Source organism: Bipolaris oryzae (assembly GCF_000523455.1).
Source record: "Bipolaris oryzae ATCC 44560 unplaced genomic scaffold scaffold_29, whole genome shotgun sequence".
Taxonomy (NCBI): domain Eukaryota; kingdom Fungi; phylum Ascomycota; class Dothideomycetes; order Pleosporales; family Pleosporaceae; genus Bipolaris; species Bipolaris oryzae.
Window position 1 is genome coordinate 204559 of NW_006911305.1, and position 19383 is coordinate 223941.

General features: G+C 51.9%; 6 protein-coding genes across 6 annotated transcripts; 2 read left to right on the forward strand and 4 right to left on the reverse strand.

Annotated features, from left to right (window-relative positions):
* Positions 1-849: 849 nt before the first annotated feature.
* Positions 850-2379, forward strand: COCMIDRAFT_88918 (uncharacterized protein; the record flags this gene model as incomplete). The annotated part of the gene is made up of 5 exons (XM_007687450.1): positions 850-983; positions 1033-1045; positions 1113-1211; positions 1277-1476; positions 1548-2379. 5 exons carry the CDS (start codon positions 850-852, stop codon positions 2377-2379), a joined length of 1278 nt encoding a protein of 425 aa, XP_007685640.1.
* Positions 2380-2836: 457 nt separating this feature from the next.
* Positions 2837-4722, reverse strand: COCMIDRAFT_88845 (uncharacterized protein; the record flags this gene model as incomplete). The annotated part of the gene is made up of 4 exons (XM_007687451.1): positions 2837-4301; positions 4358-4484; positions 4543-4579; positions 4636-4722. 4 exons carry the CDS (start codon positions 4720-4722, stop codon positions 2837-2839), a joined length of 1716 nt encoding a protein of 571 aa, XP_007685641.1.
* A 322-nt stretch (positions 4723-5044) lies between these two features.
* COCMIDRAFT_34663 (uncharacterized protein) lies at positions 5045-5894 on the forward strand (the record flags this gene model as incomplete). The annotated part of the gene is made up of 2 exons (XM_007687400.1): positions 5045-5248; positions 5370-5894. 2 exons carry the CDS (start codon positions 5045-5047, stop codon positions 5892-5894), a joined length of 729 nt encoding a protein of 242 aa, XP_007685590.1.
* A 694-nt stretch (positions 5895-6588) lies between these two features.
* On the reverse strand, positions 6589-8384 carry COCMIDRAFT_89005 (uncharacterized protein; the record flags this gene model as incomplete). The annotated part of the gene is made up of 4 exons (XM_007687452.1): positions 6589-7000; positions 7054-7494; positions 7544-8256; positions 8307-8384. 4 exons carry the CDS (start codon positions 8382-8384, stop codon positions 6589-6591), a joined length of 1644 nt encoding a protein of 547 aa, XP_007685642.1.
* Positions 8385-8771: 387 nt separating this feature from the next.
* Positions 8772-12897, reverse strand: COCMIDRAFT_88816 (uncharacterized protein; the record flags this gene model as incomplete). The annotated part of the gene is made up of 4 exons (XM_007687453.1): positions 8772-9045; positions 9097-9434; positions 9484-11216; positions 11268-12897. The coding sequence occupies 4 exons, from the start codon at positions 12895-12897 to the stop codon at positions 8772-8774; spliced, it is 3975 nt and encodes a 1324-aa protein (XP_007685643.1).
* Positions 12898-15294: 2397 nt separating this feature from the next.
* On the reverse strand, positions 15295-19272 carry COCMIDRAFT_34667 (uncharacterized protein; the record flags this gene model as incomplete). The annotated part of the gene is made up of 6 exons (XM_007687401.1): positions 15295-15498; positions 15547-15913; positions 15975-17094; positions 17671-18320; positions 18593-18843; positions 19003-19272. The coding sequence occupies 6 exons, from the start codon at positions 19270-19272 to the stop codon at positions 15295-15297; spliced, it is 2862 nt and encodes a 953-aa protein (XP_007685591.1).
* Between the last annotated feature and the right edge of the window lie 111 nt (positions 19273-19383).

The following is a 19383-nucleotide window of genomic DNA, read 5'->3' on the forward strand; positions in this document are numbered from 1 at the left end:
AACAATCAATTATCGGACAAAAACCCCGCCAGTCTACCTAGGTACATCCAATGGCTTGGCTGTACGCGCGAACTACACGGTAGAGTAGGAATGTCATCCGTGCCGTGTTATATGATTTATAGCTAGGGAGTGGTCCTACAAGTATGTCAGCTCCACAGTCGCTCATGTTTTGCTAATATCCGACGGCTTTGCTTCCCGTCAGAATTGTTAGGGCCGGAATTTTGCATAGCGAAAAAGGACCGATGGCAAGCAAAGGGTGAGAAATGACATTGAAGTAAGCAGGGATCGTGCTAGGCGCTCTGGCTTGGCAGGTATAGTCGAGTGTGAAGGCCTGCCATGTTGTGCAGTACCTTGATGTTATTCCTTGGGCGGCATATAGCAAACTTCCCACTGGTTTGCTGTCCGCTGTGACCACCGTGAATTCCGTGCTGTAAGTCTATCTATCGATTTCCATAAACACAACCCCGGTCCGAGCCGGGTAGATTAACAGTCCGGGTGTGGAGTAGCACATGTCTGTTGCGGAGAGAATGTGTGTGGGGCTGGCATCCTGGACAAGTAACTTGTCCTTTGTTGCATCTCGAAAAGCAAATCGTCCGTCGATGTGCAACCTTGTGCCTAGCTTCAATAGGTGGTTTAATTGTCGCGCAACGGCGCGTCCACGTGCAGGAATGACTAGCGTGACGGCTTGTGCATGGTGTTTCCCCAAGCTCGGGTTTTAGCAAGGAGATAAGCGCAAACAAACCTACGTGCTAGTGCGTCATCTCAACCGCACGCTTGCGCTCAACGCTCTCCAGGAACATCACTTACGCGATAGTTTCATATCTCATATAACAACCGGATCAGTAAGCTATGGCTGCGTGTAATACGGGAAACTATGCCAACTACCTGCCCGATGAGTTGCTGCTTGAGATACTGTCCCATCTTGAGTCATGGAGCAGGCTTGAGAGGCAAATTACCTTGGCCCGCTTCTCCGCCGTTAATAGGTATGCGATGGTCTAGATGCTTTCTTGTTCACGTGAGCTGACAGGGCAGGCAATGGTACGATGTATGTCAGGTTTCATCTTGATCGTTTTGATCTATTACCTGTTTACTAACTTTGTTCGTCTTATTAGGTAGCCATACAGCCACTATACGAGGCACCGTTCCTTTTGGGCCGTGCATATGACCTTTTCGTTCGCACAATAAGTCCTTCTGTTAATGCACGCATTAAGGTAGTTATCCTTGTAGACATTCAGCCCCACGATTAATGATACTAGAAGAGACTAACAAAAAATAGCCGTCACCATTATCTGGCTTAGTCAAAGACTTAGACTTATCTCACATCGTACACCAAGGTGCAAAATCTACAACAGCCAGATTGCTAGGACGCACCAAATCTTCTCTAGAGGTCTTCGTAGCACCCCAAGCCAGTTTTGCCATAAACTGCTGGGCCAGCCTAAGCAAATGCTCTCGTTTGCGCGTCCTAGACCTGAGCCTGTAAGCCACCCTCCACCCTCTAAACAACCAACCTATCCTAAAACGCCAACCTAACACCCCAGCTTCGGTAGAGTCTCAGAATGTATCGACTTTCAATCCCTCAACCAAACCATCCGCCAGCTCCCCCAACTCCGTGAACTCTACCTCCCCCGCTGCTCCTCCCGCTACGAAAAAGCCACCTCCCCAACATCAACCTTGCGCTGGCCCCCTCGCCTCCAGCATCTCGCCCTCTCAGGTTCAGTCTCCGGCCAATTCCTCTGGGATATGCTCCAACAACCCGACAACTTCCCCCCGACTTTCTCCTCGATAAGTATACACCACTGTCCCGCGCTCGACCACTCCGGCGTAAGACCTTTACTCAGCACCCTCGCTACGAACCTTACATCCGTTGAACTGCGTGATTTACCGGCTGTGAAACAAGGACGGTTAAACGGTGTTCTGGAATGGCTACCAAAGCTCGTGTCGCTGACTATAGCACTTGATTACATCGACTCGCGGTTCGGTTCTATGCCCATAGATTTTTCGCCAAGCCGATGGCAGGAGGCGAGGCCGCTTACTAGTCTTACGCTTGTGTCGAGTGGGCGCCAGGGCGATCCTGCGCGCAGTTTTACGCCGACGGATTTATATTCGCTCATTGATGAGGGGTGGCTTGGTCGGTTGCGGTATTTGAATATTGGGGTTAGCACGGAGTGGGATAAAGAGTATGCGGAGGAGTTGGGGGCGTTGGAGTCTCTGCTTGTTGAAGAATTGGACAGGGAAAATTGGATCGAGGGGAGGTGGCATTATGAGGATGTTTGGTCTTTGATTGGTACGACGCGAAATGTGGACTATGAAGAGTGGATTCATGGGACGGCACTGGGGAGGAAGATGAGACCGAGGTTTCGGTTGTTGCAGAATCGGTAGTTGGAGGAGATGTCATGGATAAAGAGTTAGATATTTGGGCGATTTGCTGCATTGTCTCCGTTGTTACTGTACTCGATACGGCCATCGCATGACAACGAAGTTGTACTTAAGAATTATTCAAGATAGGTCCTTGTCTCTTCGACAGACAATAACATGGATATCGAAACAAATACCTCGGCACTAGAACCACTAAGAACAGACTACGGTAAACGCGTCAGTATCCACGCATCACGAAGCCCGAGACTACAGATTCCCAAGCATTGTACAGTCTCAAACTCAGCAGATACCACACATCTATAGATCCTAATTTTTTTCGCAGATACCTATAACCTAGAATAGAGAGAAAAGCGACAAAAAAGTCTAGCCTTATATGCCGTGTATTGCCGCCGCTCAAAAGATTGAATGTGTAAATCGTCAAGGGGGAGAAAGTTGGGACTCAATCCAAACAACACTCCGTTTATGCGCTACCATTCACTTTGCTTCCTTGTACAGTACCACGCACACCGCCCTTTCCTCCGACCTCGCGGAAAATGGCATTTATGCTTAGGTCGGCACCAATGTTGATTTGGACCTCGACCTTTGCACCCTTCTTGACGCCACGGATTGCGGCCTCGCTGAGGGCCTGGCCGACCTTCCATGTCTTTTCCCTCAGCTCTTCCTCCTCTTCCTCACTCTCATCCTCATCGCTGTCTTCCTCGTCATCCTCATTCTTCTCAGCCTTGGGCTTGGGCTCTGGCTTGGTAACCTTGATGTGCCTTGATCCCTCAGCAAGCTTGATAAGAACGTCACCACCCTCGCGTGGGGTCGAGATGGTCGCAGTTCGTCGGACGGGTAATGGTGTCTCTGCGTCGACGATGGGGTGGAAGACACCCGAAGACTCATCGCCAGAAATGCATAGTACACCGACTGCGGTAGAGAGGTGAGGGGTGACGGTGACCATGGGGTGGGTGCTCTGCTCAATATCCTCGAGCTCGAATTCCTGGATAAGACTGGCCTGAATGGCAGCACCGCGGACGGCCAGCTCTGAAGGGTTGATGGCTGAGGGGGAGGTGGAGGGAGCTAAGACAACGGTGGACTCAGGGAAAGCTGCGCCCACGGTAGAGGCGACCTTTGGTGTGTGAGAGTTTCCACCAGCCAACACAATCTCGGATACGTCAAGGGGATCCAACTTAGCCTTCTCAACCGCGTGGGTGATGAGACGAGCAAAGGCACCAAAGAGCTTGTTGCCCAGGAGGTCATATCGGGTGCGGTTGATGGTGGCAGTGTAGTCGACGCCACCTACTAAGCTCTCGACGGAGAAGTTTGCTGTGGTACCAATGGAGAGGGCCTTCTTGACAGCCTCGCACTCGAGCTTCAGCTTGGCCAGCGATCGGTCGTTTTCCCTAGGGTCACCGGCGGACTTGTGCTTCTTCATGAATTCCTTGGCAAAGTGGTCCATGAGGACTTGGTCGAGCTTGAAGCCACTGACATCGTAGTCGTGAACTGTTGCCAAGATAGTGTAGATGCCGCCACGGGATGCGACAACAGCAACATCGGCACGGGTGCCACCCAGGTCGGCAACGACAACGACCTTGTCTGCGAGCTGCGCACCGGGGCGAGCGTCGTAGGCCAGGACAGCAGCGGTGGGCTCGCTGATGAACTGCAGGACCTCCATACCAGCACTTGTTGAAGCCTTCTTGAGCGCCTCCTTCTGGGCGTCGGAGAAGTTTGTGGGAACGGTGATGACGGCAGCGTTGACATCCTTTCCAAGGTAGTCAGAGGCAGAGGTTCGTAGTCGCTTAAGGTGACGTGTAGTGATATCGACAATGGAAACGGTGTTTTCCTGCTCCTCAGTACCGTCGCGGATGCTGAACGCAATGCTGTTCTCGTGCTCGATGGGGTGGGCAGACTGGTGGCATGGCGAGGGGTCTATCGACTTGTAACTTGGATAACGTCAGTCACGTAGGAACACACAGAGAGGGGGGACGAATAGCCGTACTCTTGGCCGAGGAAATCGCGAAAGTATGCGACGGTGTTCTTTGCATTGCGGACAATCTGGGGCTTGGCCTGGCCACCGTGGAGTTCTTCGCCCTCGACGTAGGACAGGGCGGTGGGAATCTGACGGTCTTTGTGCAAAAGATTAGTATTGGCGAGAGAATGTGGGCGAGCATCACAACGGCGCACCTCCGTCTTCGTTGGCAATAACTTCTGCCTTGCCCTCCTACATTGGTGTCAGCCGTGTCTCAGGAAGCATCATATCTATTAGAAAATACTCACACCAGTGGTGAAAGCAATAGAGCTGTACGAGTTGCCAAAGGAGATTCCTATCGCAACCCGCTGCGCGGGGTCTGCTTGTGCACTCATCTTGCGCGGGGGAAGGGAGTCTTATCGTGGACGAAAAAAAAGAAAGACGAAATGTCACGGAGATGCAGACAATTGCCCGATTCAAACGAAGAAACAGGGGCAAAAAGGGTTGTCTGGGTTGCTTTGTCGTCAAGTCGTAGCGCGTGTAAAGTCGATTTCTTTTCGCGGCTAAGGAAATTCCACTCTTGTTCGGCGACGAGGTACGGAGGTGCATTTTTCTCGGAAGCGCACGGGCGCACTTCGGAATGAGCTCACTGCACATGCTTGCTTCAACCACCAAAAAGTTAGTACTTTACTACAACACCATATACCCAACTTCACCATGGCTTTATCACCCACAATCGTCCTTCCAGGCGATGAAGTCCCAAAAAGCGCTTTACCCCAGGGTACAGGCAAGAAAAAGACATTGACAATTGGACCCGGTCTACGCCATATACCTCCCGACACGGTCACAGCTACCATTGCAGGCGCCCTGGTCACCGACAACAGGAAGAATGCCGCCTCAATCGAATACAACAGCGGAAGAGTCAGTTTCACCTCCTATATAGGACTGAAATATTTCACATATATTTTGCGTCGAGCGCGTCTTCTTCTTTCTCAAGGATAAAGAATAGCAAACCGCGGTCCCGACTAACAACCATGTACAGTACCTCCCCTACACAAGCGACCTCGTCATAGCCACCGTCTCCAGCTCCGCCGCCGAAACATTCAACTGCCTCCTCACCCCCTCGACTCCGCCCGCCACCCTCCCCCACCTCGCCTTCGAAGGCGCAACAAAGAAAACGCGCCCTCAGCTCCCCCCAAACTCGCTCGTATACTGCCGCGTCGCAAGCGCAGGCAAAGACCTGCCTCCCGAACTCACCTGCGTGGACCCTTCCACCGGCAAAAGCGAAGGCCTCGGCTTGTTGAAGGGTGGCATGGTGTTTAAGGTTAGCTTGGGAATGGCGAGGCGTATGCTTGCTGCACGCGGCGGGATTACGCTGCTGGAGACGCTGGGCGCGAAAATTGGGTTTGAGGTTACAGTGGGAAGGAATGGACTTGTGCATGTGGATGCGGGGAGTGTGAGGGCGACGCTGGCGATTGGGAAGGCGATACAAGAGGTTGATGAACAGGCATTGGGGGAGGAGGGTCAGAAGAAGCTTGCCGCGGCGACGTTGAAGCTTTGTTCTTAGGGCAGGACTGGCCCATCGGATGCTCTTTTGGAAGAGGAGAGCATTCGCTCGATATTTCGGCGTCAGAGAAGATTTTTTTAGAGCTGACGGCAGCATCGTTCAAGTCAAGAGGAGGGACGTGAGGCGTAAAATCGGACCTCGCATTATACTCACGCCTACTACCACGAGACGAATCTGGTAGGAGTTTCCATACGCGATAGGAGTCAGGGAACTGAGGCGAACCGCAATTCCCTTCTATCCACGGACGAAAGCTCAGCAATCCAAAGAGAAGGGGCTGACTTCCGTCGCCGCCAACCCTAGGTCATGGTTCGATCAGGGAACCTATTGAAATAAAGGGGGTTTCCTCTGGCGCGACAAGATGCTGAAAATGAAGTAGCCGATCCCACCAAAATTATTGGGCTACCATTTCGCATGTGATACATCGCTAGCAAGGAGCACTAGGAGGGAACAATATTTAACAAATAGAATAAAGCTAAGAGTGAGCAATCACACAGTCGCAAAATAGCTGTCCTCACCCCATATATAATCTTTGGTGATCAAGCTCGTAAGAAAAAGATTTACTTTCCTCTTTTGCGACGGATATTCTAATTTTTGGTATTCTTTTTTTTTCACTACAAACATACGCCCGTCATCTCACAAAGATGCCCATTGTCTTTCGCTAAACCCAGACTTTCACGCGACCTCAACAACACGCCTAGGGCACAACTCTCTGAGGGTCACGTGGGAACAGGCTGCACATACGGATATTCGGCAAACCCAGCCAAAACTGTACAATACGCTCTAGACCGAAACCACCTCCAGCATGCGGCGGGCAGCCATACTTGAAGCAGTCGACGTAGTCCTTTGTTCCCGCACCGGCAGGGTCAATCGGGGGGTCATGCTTACGCATCTGCTCGGCGAGGAGAGCGGACGAGTGAATACGTTGTGCGCCTGAGCAAATTTCTTGGCCACGCATAAACATGTCGTATGAGTTGGACAGGTTTGGATCGGCGGGTGATGGCATCGTGTACGCGGGACGAATGGCGAGTGGGAATTGGTCGAGTGTGTAGAAATCGGTGCCGTATTTTTCGAGGACAAGACGGCCGAGGTGCTTTTCTTGTGGGGTTCTAGGCAATATGTTAGATATGCGCACTGATGACAAAGAGTAAACCAAACTTACGTCAGGTCATCGTAGTCACCGAGCTCCTCGCCAGCTTCGCGAAGCATCTTGATACCCTCCTGGAAGGGAATCCTGGGCACCTTTCCAGACTCAGGCAGCTTGAATGGCTCAACGTGGTAGACGCCTCTGACGAGCTCTGTCTCTTTGCTGTAGCGCGCGTTGAGTTCGTTAAAGATGAAGAGCATAAGGTCTTCCAAGACGCTCATGACCTCGTGGTAGTTCTCTTGGAACTCCATCTCCAGATCGAGACCGGTGAACTCTGTCAAATGGCGGGCAGTGTTGGAGTTTTCGGCACGGAACACAGGGCCAATCTCCATAACTTTCTGGAAGCGGGATGCGATCAGCATCTGCTTGTAGAATTGTGGTGACTGAGCAAGGTATGCGGGGCGACCGAAGTATTTCAGTTCAAAGACGTTGGCTCCTCCTTCGGAAGCAGCTCCACTTGACATAATGTTAGCCCACATAAGCCTAGAGAACAGGAATCACCTACAGTATCTTGGGTGTGTGGACTAGAACGAAGCCCTTCTTTGAGAGGAACTCCTGGAACAGGGCACATACGCCGCTCTTGATGACGAAAATCGATTGGTTGATCTTAGCCCGGAGGTCAAGTGTCCTGTTGTTCAACCTTGTGTTCAAACTGACAAGCGGACGCTCGTCTCCCTCTCCCTCTTTCTCGCCCTCCTCCACTGCCGCGTCGCTAGGCATGGGTCGTTCGGCATCAGACACCTGGAGAGGTAGGGGAATCTCGGCACTGGCCTCGACGAACAGCTTTTGGACGTGGATCTCAAAATCGCTAATGGTCGCGCTCTTGATGGGCTCCTTGACTCGCTTGACCAGACCTGTGACAACCAGAGTGCTCTCAGTGCTGACGTTGCCGCAAAACTTGACCATCTGCTTGCTGAGCTTGTCGCTGGCCGCAACGACGGCCTGAACGGTGTTCAGGTTCTGGCGCAGGTTCAGGAAAGCAAGCTTGGCTGATTGAACTCTCGCATTCTCGACCCAGCATCGGAATGTGATCTCCTTGTCCTCATTGTCGGCAATGGCAGTGAGGTCGGTGCGAGGGGTTCCTGTAGGCTTGTAGTCTTTGGATCCAATCAGAGGGAGCTCACCGTATGAGCCAACAGAGACATCGGCAGCGTCATCCGCTTCCTTCTTGGTGCGCTCAGCGAGTTCACGGGCTTTTGCTGCGGCCTTCTTCTCCGCCTGCGCAAATGTTAGTCGATCCAATGTGAAGCAAAAAACAGAGCACCAACCTTCTCCTTCTCCTTCTGCGCCTTCTTCAACGCATTCTTGGAGGGTGCCTCGCCGCCGGCTGGTGGTGCGTCACTCATTGTGTTTGTGTCGGGTGATCTGAGCTATAGGGCGCGTTCCAAAGCTGCGTGGTGTGGAATTGTCAGTCGGAATTCGATAGTGGGGCATACATGAATGATTCACAGCCCCGCCATCCCCCGCAGCGTCATAGGCACCCCAGCCACCACGCTCTGTGGCTCAAGCACACCCACTAGTCACTTTACTCACAGCATGGCAAGCAAAGGTTGTTAACAATGGATGCATTACTTCATACCATATTACTTATTAATGTGACTGGGTATAATAACAAGATGGGCCTTCCATGAGCCCCGCTGTATGCACCATAGAAAGGAGTAACCCACTGCGCAATCCTCCCACTGTCACAACATCCTCCCCAAACACCAAAAAAAATATAGTGAAAACCTTGATCAGCCGTGTATGGATGATCGACTCGATGCAGTAGCACCTCCATCCCAAAGCTTCACTGTTTTGACAGTGGCATTCTTGGGCTCGTGACACGAGAAAATGTTGACATGAGTGTCGTGTGCTGCGGCTGCGGCAATCATCAGTCGATGAGGATGGAAAGCGGTAACAGAAATGGGGGAGGAGCGGTCACGAAGGAAGCCAGAGTACGGCTCAAGGTGAGATACAGGTTGGCCGTTGTTGATGTTGAAGATTTTGACTCGGTGTCGTTGTGTGCCACTGGGATGATTAGTACATTGTGTTATCCTTGAGGTCGTCAAAGAAACTTACGTAGCAAATACAGGGGCATGTTCATGGACACTCAGAGTTCTCAGAGTATCGGAAGTTGCCTGGATGGTCTTCACACTGCGGTCCCAACGGATATCCCATAGCTTGATTTCACCACCACGACAGCCGCTTACAAGTTCACGCTGTCCTCCACGCTGGAGATGCACGTTGGTGATCCATTGCTTGTGTTCTTTCCAGACTTTGACCATGGCGGTAGCAGGCTTTTGGCGCTGGTCATACACACGTATGGCACCATCACCAAAGCCAGCAACAAACACGTCACCCTCTACTTGGTCGGACGTCAATGATGTGATACAAGAACCGGATCGCGCCGGGAGGTCCTGTAAAAGTCAGTCACAGTAAATAAATTAATGACAAAATTCAACTCACATTCGTGCACACTTCAGTCCCGGCATTCCACACTCGAATGACCTTGACGTCACCAGCGACCAGAATCAAGCCTCTACCTTGCTGCCAGTCAAATACTAGCCCGGCATTCTTGTTGCTAGAGACGAGATCCGTCAGGGCTCGGAATCCAGTAACTAGTTCCGTTTCTCCCTTTCGATCGTAGTTGCGGAATATCTTGATGACACCATCAGATGACCCGGTCATCAGCAGTGCCTGGTCGTCTTCGTTGATGAACCGGACGTCAGTTATTCTTGATTCAGGTGGGTTCCCGTTGGAGAAGCTGTTGATGCGATTGACAGATTTCGAGTAATCAAAAATGTTGACAGTATCTCGCGTATCGGTTACGACAAGATGATCTTCAAATTGGTGGAAGAACATCTTTGCAGGCTGACTGAGGTTGTCGACATATCCGCGGGGCACATCCCAGCGGTTGGAGATAGCAATGTCCTTAAGCGGCTGGGTCTCGGCAATGATCTTATCATTGCGGTTCCTGCGCCAAAGTCTGCCATTGTAATCTGTGCTGCCCGGCTCATCGGCTTCGGTCGGCTTCATCTGGGGCTCTCTAAAGTATTCCACAGACCACTCAAAGAATACACTCTTCAGTGGTATTTCTGGCCTTTCTGCCAAATTGCGGTTCTTGAAGCCCCGAGATGTTGGCTGTTCATCGGCATTGTACTTCTCTGGTGTTTGGGGGCGTGATGCAGTAGACATCTGAGAACTCTCCGTACCAGTCCTTCCTAACGAGCCCTGTTTGGAGCCTGCTGAGTCATGACTGGCCCAAAGGTTCTTGAGCGAGGCACCCACGCTTGTAGATTTCCTAATGCCGCCAAAAAGAGACAAGTATGTGGAGTCCTTTGTGGGTGTCGGAGGATTTGATTGTTTTTGAGGGGCGGGGCCTTCGTCGACTACACGGCGCATTGGACGAGGGGCTGGCGCGTGTTGGAGAGTCTCATCCAACTGCGGTTGTACAAATTTGGCCAGAGATGAATCCATCAATGCCATCAGAATGTAATCAACCACGATTCCAGCATCGCGCGCAATTTCTGGATATGGGTCAACTGACATGACCAACAGTTCCTTCCATATCGCCGAGTAGATGGTGTTCTGCGAGCAGGATGTTGACTCGGAGATACCCGTGGTTCCTGTTCGGCTCTTCATGTACAATGAGTCGCCGGTCTTGTCATCCGATTGCTTTGCACTCGAATCGGTGTTCTCTTCTGAGAATTGCTCGAATGCAGCGACGATGAAACGGCTCTTGTAGCGAGCGACGAATGTTGAAAAGAAGATGAGTAATTCCTTTCGGACCATGCTGTTACCATCCATCGTCATGACCAAAATCATGGAGGCGATGGATTCTTCAATGTTAGCCACCTGGGGCGTAACATCACGAATACCTAGGAATGATGCCAGTGCATGCAGCATTGCAGCCCGGACTTCAGCGACAGGATCCACGACAAGCTCGCATAGCCGCTCATGTGCCATGCATCGTATGCCAACCCACTTTGCTTCCTCGTAGTTTACCCAGAGCTTACTCAAGCAGAGACACGACCACTGCCTCAGCAATGGATTTTGCATGTCTTTGAGATGGTCCAAGCAACTCTCGACCAACTCTGTGTTGAGCGAGGCACGTTGTCCCTGGTTGTAATCTTTGCAGAACATGGAAATGATAAAGGCGCACATAGCACGGTGTTCGCTGGCATTTTGGATAGGGATACCTGTTGTTACTTAGCTTATGGATAGCAAGATGGTTGTTTTTAGCAATATACCAGAATTGGGGTTAAATATGCTGATGAAATATTGATAGCCATTGTCTTTGAGAAGATCAGCCTGGCATGACTGATCCACGGCAAGAATTCGGGCCCAGATGAAGACCATGACCGGTTTGAGCTCATTTGCTTGTGATTGCAGCAGTTTTAGCACATACGGGAAGATGCCAATGCTCAGCGCAAGATTCACAGCCCAAGGACCATGGTCAAGGAAGCTCGAGAGCAAGATGAGGGCACGCAGTCGGTGGACCTGACTCAGCAGTACTTGTAGTACTATGGGAAGCTGTTCTGGTACTTTTTGTTCGACTGCGCCCTGGGTCAGGTAGACCTCGAAAGCAGTTAACTGCTCTGAGAAGAAATCAGAGTGTTTGTAGTTGTACTCGCGTTCACCGCGAGCTTCAGCTTGAAGAGCTGGCAGTTGGGCCAAAATGAGTTCAACAGCAAGGTCCCAGCTGCGCCACAGCGGGTGGTCATGTGTTTGGGGGATTTCAGGATGCGACACAGGGTGACAATGGTAGGCACGCATGACTCGCTGTGCAAGAAGGTAGTTGCGGAAGAGAGCTGCGACCATCAAATCCTGACGGAACAGCTTCTTGAACAAGGGTTTGGAAAGAGAATTCCACGCAATGGTGTCAGTAATGGCTGTGAATATCCAGTTCAATTCACCAATAGGCGTTCTACGCTCGGAGACCTTGCCTGGAATGTTATGAGCATCTCGAAGGCTGACTTTAGTTGGAAGGGGGTTCTGCAATATGAAAAATCGCACGGCCATGGTGATAGGGTCGGTCAGGCAGGAGGTGAAGACGTCGGCCGGAAGCTCTGGGTTTGTGGGAAGAGACTCTTTTTCCCTGCATGCTGCAAGATGGATACAATCGGCAAAATCGACGTGCTCGACGCTAGGGTCTCTACGACGGGCTTCCTCAAATTCCGCCTGGTGCTTTTCAGCAAAGCGGTTGAAGTTGCTGATTATGAGACCAGCGTCAGAACAGTCATAGACAAAGAGACTGGGGGCGCCGATCCAGGATTGCAAGTCGTAGAGCGACAAGGGTATGTACTGAGTGTAATTTCTGTTAAACACCCAGATTTCACCCGATGACGTAGGTTTGGGCACGCCATGGCCATTGTAGTGGAACAAGACACGCTCGTTGCGGGCATTGCGCCTCAGCGTCGATGTGTACTTTCTCGTCTCCTCTGTCGTAGGGTCGAGTAGCAACTTGTAGCGCGTGCGCATGCTAAGCTGCTCGTACTGTGTCTGAAGAGCCTTGCCAATCTGATTCATAGGTGTGTGACCTGGTGTCTGTGAAGTGACGGTGGGGTCGATCCAGCACTCTTCTTTTGCACAGGGATTCGTCTTGATGACGTCCGGAGGGTCTACGCCGATGTTCAAGCAGAGGGCAAGTACGGCGGAGACGGTCTTGAGGCGGTCTCGCATGCGCCATTCCTGGACGGGAAACGCGCCGTCGTCGTTCTTGGGATGCCCACCCGTCTCATGCTTCTTGTCGGTGTAGTACATGAAGAAGTTGGACGTGAGCAGGTTGCTATACTCCTCCGAGTTCAGTTGGTCGTGCCAGCCATGGCGAATCTTGAAGTGTCCATCAATGCTCTCCTCGTCGGTACCATCGGGCGGCATGACGGCATGACGAGGCCCAAAGTCGCTTTTTGCACGCGCAAAGCCGGGGCGAGCGGGCGGGTGACCAGACGAGGCCGGGCGGACAGGCGGTGGAGGGTCGTCTGCATCGTTGGCTGTCGAGGGATTGGCAGGTACGGCGGTGTTGGGTCGCAACTGCTCGGAAGCAGGCACCGAGAGCGACGACTGCTGATGGTGGTGTGTAGAGCCATTCATGTCGGCGGTCGCGGGCGCAGGAGCGTGCAAGGCAAGCGGGTTAGGATGGGCAGCAGTGGGCATCATGAGCTACGGCGAGCAGTGACGGCGGCGGCGGAGCCCATAGCGGGAGGCTTCGTGTGCGCGCAGAAAGGCGCAGAGGGGCGTGGCGGGGAGTGGTTGAGGGTGTAGCAGTGCTCTTGAAGCACTCTACAAATAGTGAGGGAAGAAGAAAGTGAAAGAGAAAGAGAAAGTCGCGACAAATGCACGTCGACAGCCTTGACTACATAACCCTAGCATGCAAGCTCGAGGTTGCTGGCGCGCTAGGCCTAAAGTGGTGCCGCGGTGTAGACAACTGCTTCGAGGAAAAAACGCGCCTCACGAGATGTTGCGATGACGTGACGCTACATGAATGAATCCGCCAATCAATGCTTCTCTTTTCTTTTATGACAGTCGAGGGCAATGTGTGCTTACGTGTGGTGTTTCAAATGCTAATATACAGCCATCCTGGCCTCGAAAATAGACTGAAACTTCAAATGGACTACCCGATTGCTATACACGTAATACAAGTGGGTAGAGGTGAAATCTAGTGTCATGTTTAGAAATAGATGCTAGTTGCTCTTGGACTGCATTCTTTCTAAAGATGACGAACCCAAGGTGACATTTCTGTAGACTAGTGCTGACAGCCCAATCACGGTACACTATGGATTTGACAACCTGGGAGGATGCACGCCAGTAGATGCAAACTTCGGAATGACAAGACGACCTCACAATCTTGCCGCATTCGCAGCGACAAAACTGAAGACGCTGACATATTCAAGACTAGACAAGAAGACAATCACGCAGTTTGACATTGTATCAAAGAAAATCCAACATTGATAATGCACATTTCAATACGAAAATGCCATCACCCATCACAGTCGGGGCAGCAAACGAATCCGCGTTGAAGCAAACACACACTAATATGTGGGGGGCATTCAGCCAATAACTACATATTTCATTGTTGAACAAGAAAGATGAAATGACGCATACAAAAAGACCATACTCGCTAACAAGAAAACACCACTCTCCTGCCTGAACTACCCGTCTTTTCTCGCCTGTAACAAAGATGGAAGCATGATACCTCGTTATAGACCCCGTATACTTCTTCCTCTCAATACATGCTATACGCGCTATACGAACAAAACCAACCAATGAGAAAGGAGAACTGTATTACCTTTCTTCCATAGGTATAACCCTAAGAAGAATATAAGAAGAAGGAAAAGCCAAAACCAACCATTTTACACCGTATACTAAGAGCAATTCATCGTCTGTCAACTGTCGAGTCGACTGACTTACTTTCCCCGTGCAATGCGGGCTTTACTTTGCGCAGACTGCAGCTTTGCTGGACTGTACAAACTAGCTTTGTTAGATTTTCGAGAAATCCCACTTGCTTGCATTTCGGTGTCTGGGTGTCCACGTACAACGGGGCTGGATTGAGCTGATTTCCTAGTCGCACTACGCAAAGAGGCGGGCGTGATATTTACAGACATATTGTCTTCTTCGGATTCTGATGCGCTGTCGCTCGTCTCTCGGTCGGGAGTACTAGGTCGTTGGGCGGATCGGACTCCTTTTTTGCCTTTAGGCTTGGGTTCGGCTTGGCGTGCACAGGATTCTGTCCGGGAAAACTTCTTTACGGATTTCAACGCGCCCGGTCGCGAAACCTTACGCTGAAAGGTAACTGTTGTGTGGCGTGTGGTGACCTTGACAGCAGCGGGACGAGTAGTACTTGACTTGGCTGCTCGAGCCTGTCGGCCTGTCGTTGCTGGCGCCGACCTCTTGAGAGCGCGGTTTTCGCGAGATGCAGTCTGCCGAGAGTGCTCACTTGCTTCTTGCTCAGCTCGCTCACGGGCCGTCTGTGATGCAATCAACTTGTTTCTTGCTTTGATAGAACCAATTTTCCCAGCAAGAAGCTTCCGCTTCTTCCGCGAATTCTGAGAGCTTTCGGAGCCACCCCTTTTTGAACCGAGCAGATCCTGAAGTTTGCGCTTCGTGCCGGCGATCAGTGGTGAAGTAAGAGACTTTTCCTCGACGGGTTTCTTAGGTTTAGGACCAAGCACACCACGGCAAGACTCGGTACCACATCGACACTCTTGAATGTTCTTTTGCGAAAATGGGCTGTCTAAATTAGAATCATTCCTCACCGTGCAGTAACCTGAAAAAAACTTACTCAAAATTATAATCGTACGTCAATTCTTCGCCGGTCATGATTCCTCGAGACCCAGCAAACAAAGCCATTCGGGGCTCACCCCCAACAGTCCATTTGATCATCTCGCAGTTGGGCTCACATGAGTGGTTAACAAAGCGGGCAATAGTTCCACGAGTCGCATCAATGATCATCTTGTTATCAAAGCTCATCAGATAGTAGCACTATCACATGTTAGTGTAACCAATTAGGCTAAAATGATGAAATCTCACCTTGTCTTTCTTGTACACCTGCTTCATGCGTCGCTCGCACTCGGACTGTGTGATGATCTCTCCGGCATATTCAACAATGATTTGATGCGGCTCAAAAGTTCGCATGGCGCGTACACCGAAGCCACGATCGTCGGTGTTCAGAACCTCTACACCGTAGTCGTAGCGGTTACCCTTTGCACGCTTCCTCAACTCTGCAAAAGGTCGATTGTTGCATTGCTCATTGGTAAGTGGGCAATTCGTACTGTCGCATTCGTAGGCCATGATGCGATTGTGGCACGACTCTCCGCAGCCATCATCGACATCGCAATAGCATTGAGAAGTGTCTTGCTTGTCCCGCTTCCAGAGGGCAGATGCATCGCCAATGAATCTGTCTGGGTAATGTTAGCCGTGTCACTTGGTTAATTCTGGCGAACCTACTTTTGTTCAACTTGACCCATCCATCCACCTTGATTTTTCTAGGCAGAGGATGGTAAGTATCGAATGGAAGTTTGAAATCACGGAATACATGTTTTGGGTCTTCGTTCAAAAGGCGATCGGTAGCAAAAACCGGGAGGGGTAGAGCGTTGGTTTCCTTGCTCTCCTTGGACTTCTTGGCCCGCTTCTTTGCGCGATTTTGGCTTTCTGAGAGACGAGGGTCAAAATCACGATCCTGGCCCACGTACAGACCTTGCTTCAGCCAGACCTTGGTTTTTGGCTTCGCAACTTCTTGGGTCTCGCTGTCTGGGAGGCTGTCGCTCTCCTCGACTGCGGCACGTGAGCGCTTGAGGGAATTTGTGGCTGACTTTGACTTGGACGATTTCAGCTGAGGGGCTGATGCGCTGCGCCGGAGACCTCCCTGGAGTAGCGCCTTCCCTCCTGAAAAGGTGTTTGACACTGCCTCTCCAACTCCTGACATGTTGCGGAGCACCTCCTTTCGAAGATCCGTAACTCGCGAGGAAGTGCGACGCCGGGCTGCCTGAGTAGATTCGGAAGCCAGCTGCTCTTCGGCTTGATCGCTGCCATCTGCCGCTACAGACTTCCGCTTTTGGTATTTCCTCTTTGTTGGTGGTGCCTCGTTCTTTATAAGGGACTCCAATGAGCCGTGAACGACATTTTTGTGATGCTTCTCGAGGTACTTTGTCGGAGTATGGATGGCAGTTCCGGCGAGAATCTGGACATTGTACGTTGTAACAGATTTGCGCGAACTCCTTGCGGGCCGGCGGCTCTCGCTACTGGCTTGCTCAGGAGTCGGGGTTTCTGCTGACGGGGCGGCGTCGCATGCCACTTCCACCACAGTGGCCTCCTCAAAACTTTCAACAACTTGTTCGATCTTGGGCATCTCGGAAAGGACGCTGGCTTCGTCGCCGAGGCTCGTGGGGGGCGTGGAGATGGAGGGCGACGCGCTAGACATAGCGCGATCATCGACCTGCTTGTCTGTCCGCACGGTAATGTTGGACCGTGTCGAAGATGTCGACGTGGGCGAGAGGTCGCGCTCGGCCATGTTGGCTGGTGAGGAGGATTGTAACGCGTGTCGCGGTCGTTGTCTTTGAGGGGCGAGGCACTGACGCGCTGAGGAGGTCGACGGTCTGGCCGGGTCAATGGCGCTCACCAAGCGACACTGCCACAGTTCACTCGCAGTAAGCGGACAAGGATAGTAGAACTATATACAGCGGTCAGATAGGTTCACAAGAAGTACTATGCATGCGTCGAGAGGTGCGGCGTTCCAGAGGTGAGGGTTGACGGTCGGAGGATTGAGGAGGTAAACATATGTAGCTAGTCATTCGGCCAATTAGGCTGTTCCTTATCCATCCCAGTGTTACGAGCACCACCCACCCCTCTCGCAATCCGACGGATCTGGGACCGGAAATGGCTCAATTATTCGTCCTTTAGTGTACACAGGAAGCATGTTGCAATACTTCGAGTAATTATACATGACCTCACGCTCATATCTCATATCTATAGTGACTAGTATTCTCATGGACGGGGGATGTGTAAGCACAATAGCTCAATACCGCTATTTTAATCATAGTAAAACAAATCAGAAGCTGATCTCCGTGTGTATCTAAGCAGCACCAACTTCCACAGTATTTCGACCCACTGGGCCCTGAAAGACCTCTGAAGCACGAACATCTTGCATTTCCACACCTCCTCCTTGCTGCTCTGGTGCCAACGGGGCTGTTCGCTTATCTCTACGAGGCCCAAATCGTTGATCACCTTGTTCATAACTCCTCTTGAAATGGAGATATGTTGGTGGGCGTGGACGTTGCAGTACCGCTAACCAGTTTCTCAGAACCGAACCCTGAGTAAAAGGCCTGTGTCGGTCCTTCTTAAGAAACTTGTGGGAATTAAGGTATTCACGCGTCGTCTCACCCCTCCCAACTAGGAAAAGGTGGTATGCACCAAGACTGAAAGGGTACATCCAGCCGAGGAGTCCATATATACACATGGCAAAGGGTACACGCCACTCGTTTATGGCAGCACCAAAGGAAACACCTGCTCGGGTTCGCCACACCAATAGGTGCGTTAGGCTGGCAGCGAGTAGAAAGATTGCCAACAGAGTAGTGGCGCAAACGAAGACGAAGAAGTAACGATAGTTGCGGCGACCGACGCAGTTGTTGAGCCAGACGCAATGGTGATCTTGGGTCTCAATGCAATTGTCGCATACGCGACAATGGTGAGCGCGCGGAGGGCGCCAAATGTTGCAGCTTTTGCAGTATTTTGTCGGCACCTCCATGGCGGCATTAGCGCCAGTTGCGGATACCACCATTGTCCATTCGGTCGTCGGGGGACCGAGGCTCAGCGGGTCGTCATTAGGATTAGGCGGGGGGAAAGGATGAAGATTCCGCGGAAGTATCTGGCGGGGTGTTAGTGATATTAGACGCAGAAAAAGGCTGTGTTACATACTCCGGGATCTGAAGCAGATGCATGTAAGAAAGAAGACACGGAAACGAGAAGCAAGTATGCAAAGAGAATGGGTATCGCAGGAGAAACATTACGCCAGAGCCAAGGCGCCCTAGTGTACAAGTTAGCAGAAGTGAGAGTATTTGACAAGGGAATTTGGACGCACGAGAAACCGAAGAAAAGGCAGGCTGGCAGAATTATAAGTATGGCCGTCGCCACATTGACAGGCCTGTCGCGCGTGTTCTGCAGTCGACCGCCCCAGCAGAATGCCGTGTTTCCGGAAAAGTACTGGTAGTTTTTACCCAACTCCCGCTTGACTGCCTCTTTGGTGGCCTCCTTACGCGCCAGTCGGGGGGATGGCTCGGCAGACGTGAGTTTTTCGTGGCCTTGATGGGGGCGTATTTGGTTTGAGCGGCCCTCGCGACTGGAAACCATGAAGCTAGAACGAAAGGAGCGCGGGGACTTGCTAGGAGCGGGTTGGTTCTTGCCGGCATCGTGACTGTGAACATTGGCCAGGTTGAGGTGCTGGGGTCGGGGGCGCTGTAGAGGCGTGATGCTCTCGCCGTGGCTGCGCACAGTTTCTGCGCCGGTGGGGGTCGAGTTGGCCGTGGTGCGGTCGGGCATGTCCCTGTCGGTGATGTCGGTGCCACGCGAGGGTGGAGGCTGCAGATCCTCTTCGTGGTGGAGGCCCAGTGTCATGACGCCGCGGTTGGTCTGGGTGGATCCGGTACTGGAGCGGTAGGGATTGGAGTTTGGCTCCAGCGCAGTCTCCGAGTACAGAGAGCTGTGGCCGAGCAGCGACGTGGGACGCTGGTTGCGCTGCTGCTGCAGGCGCTGGGAGCTCATGGGGCGAAAGAAGCCGTGGGCAGCGAGGGGGACATGGGTTCTGCTGGCGGCGGTCGTGGGACGGCTCTGGTGGCTGAGGCTGCCAGAGACGCTCATGCCGCCGCCTCGTCG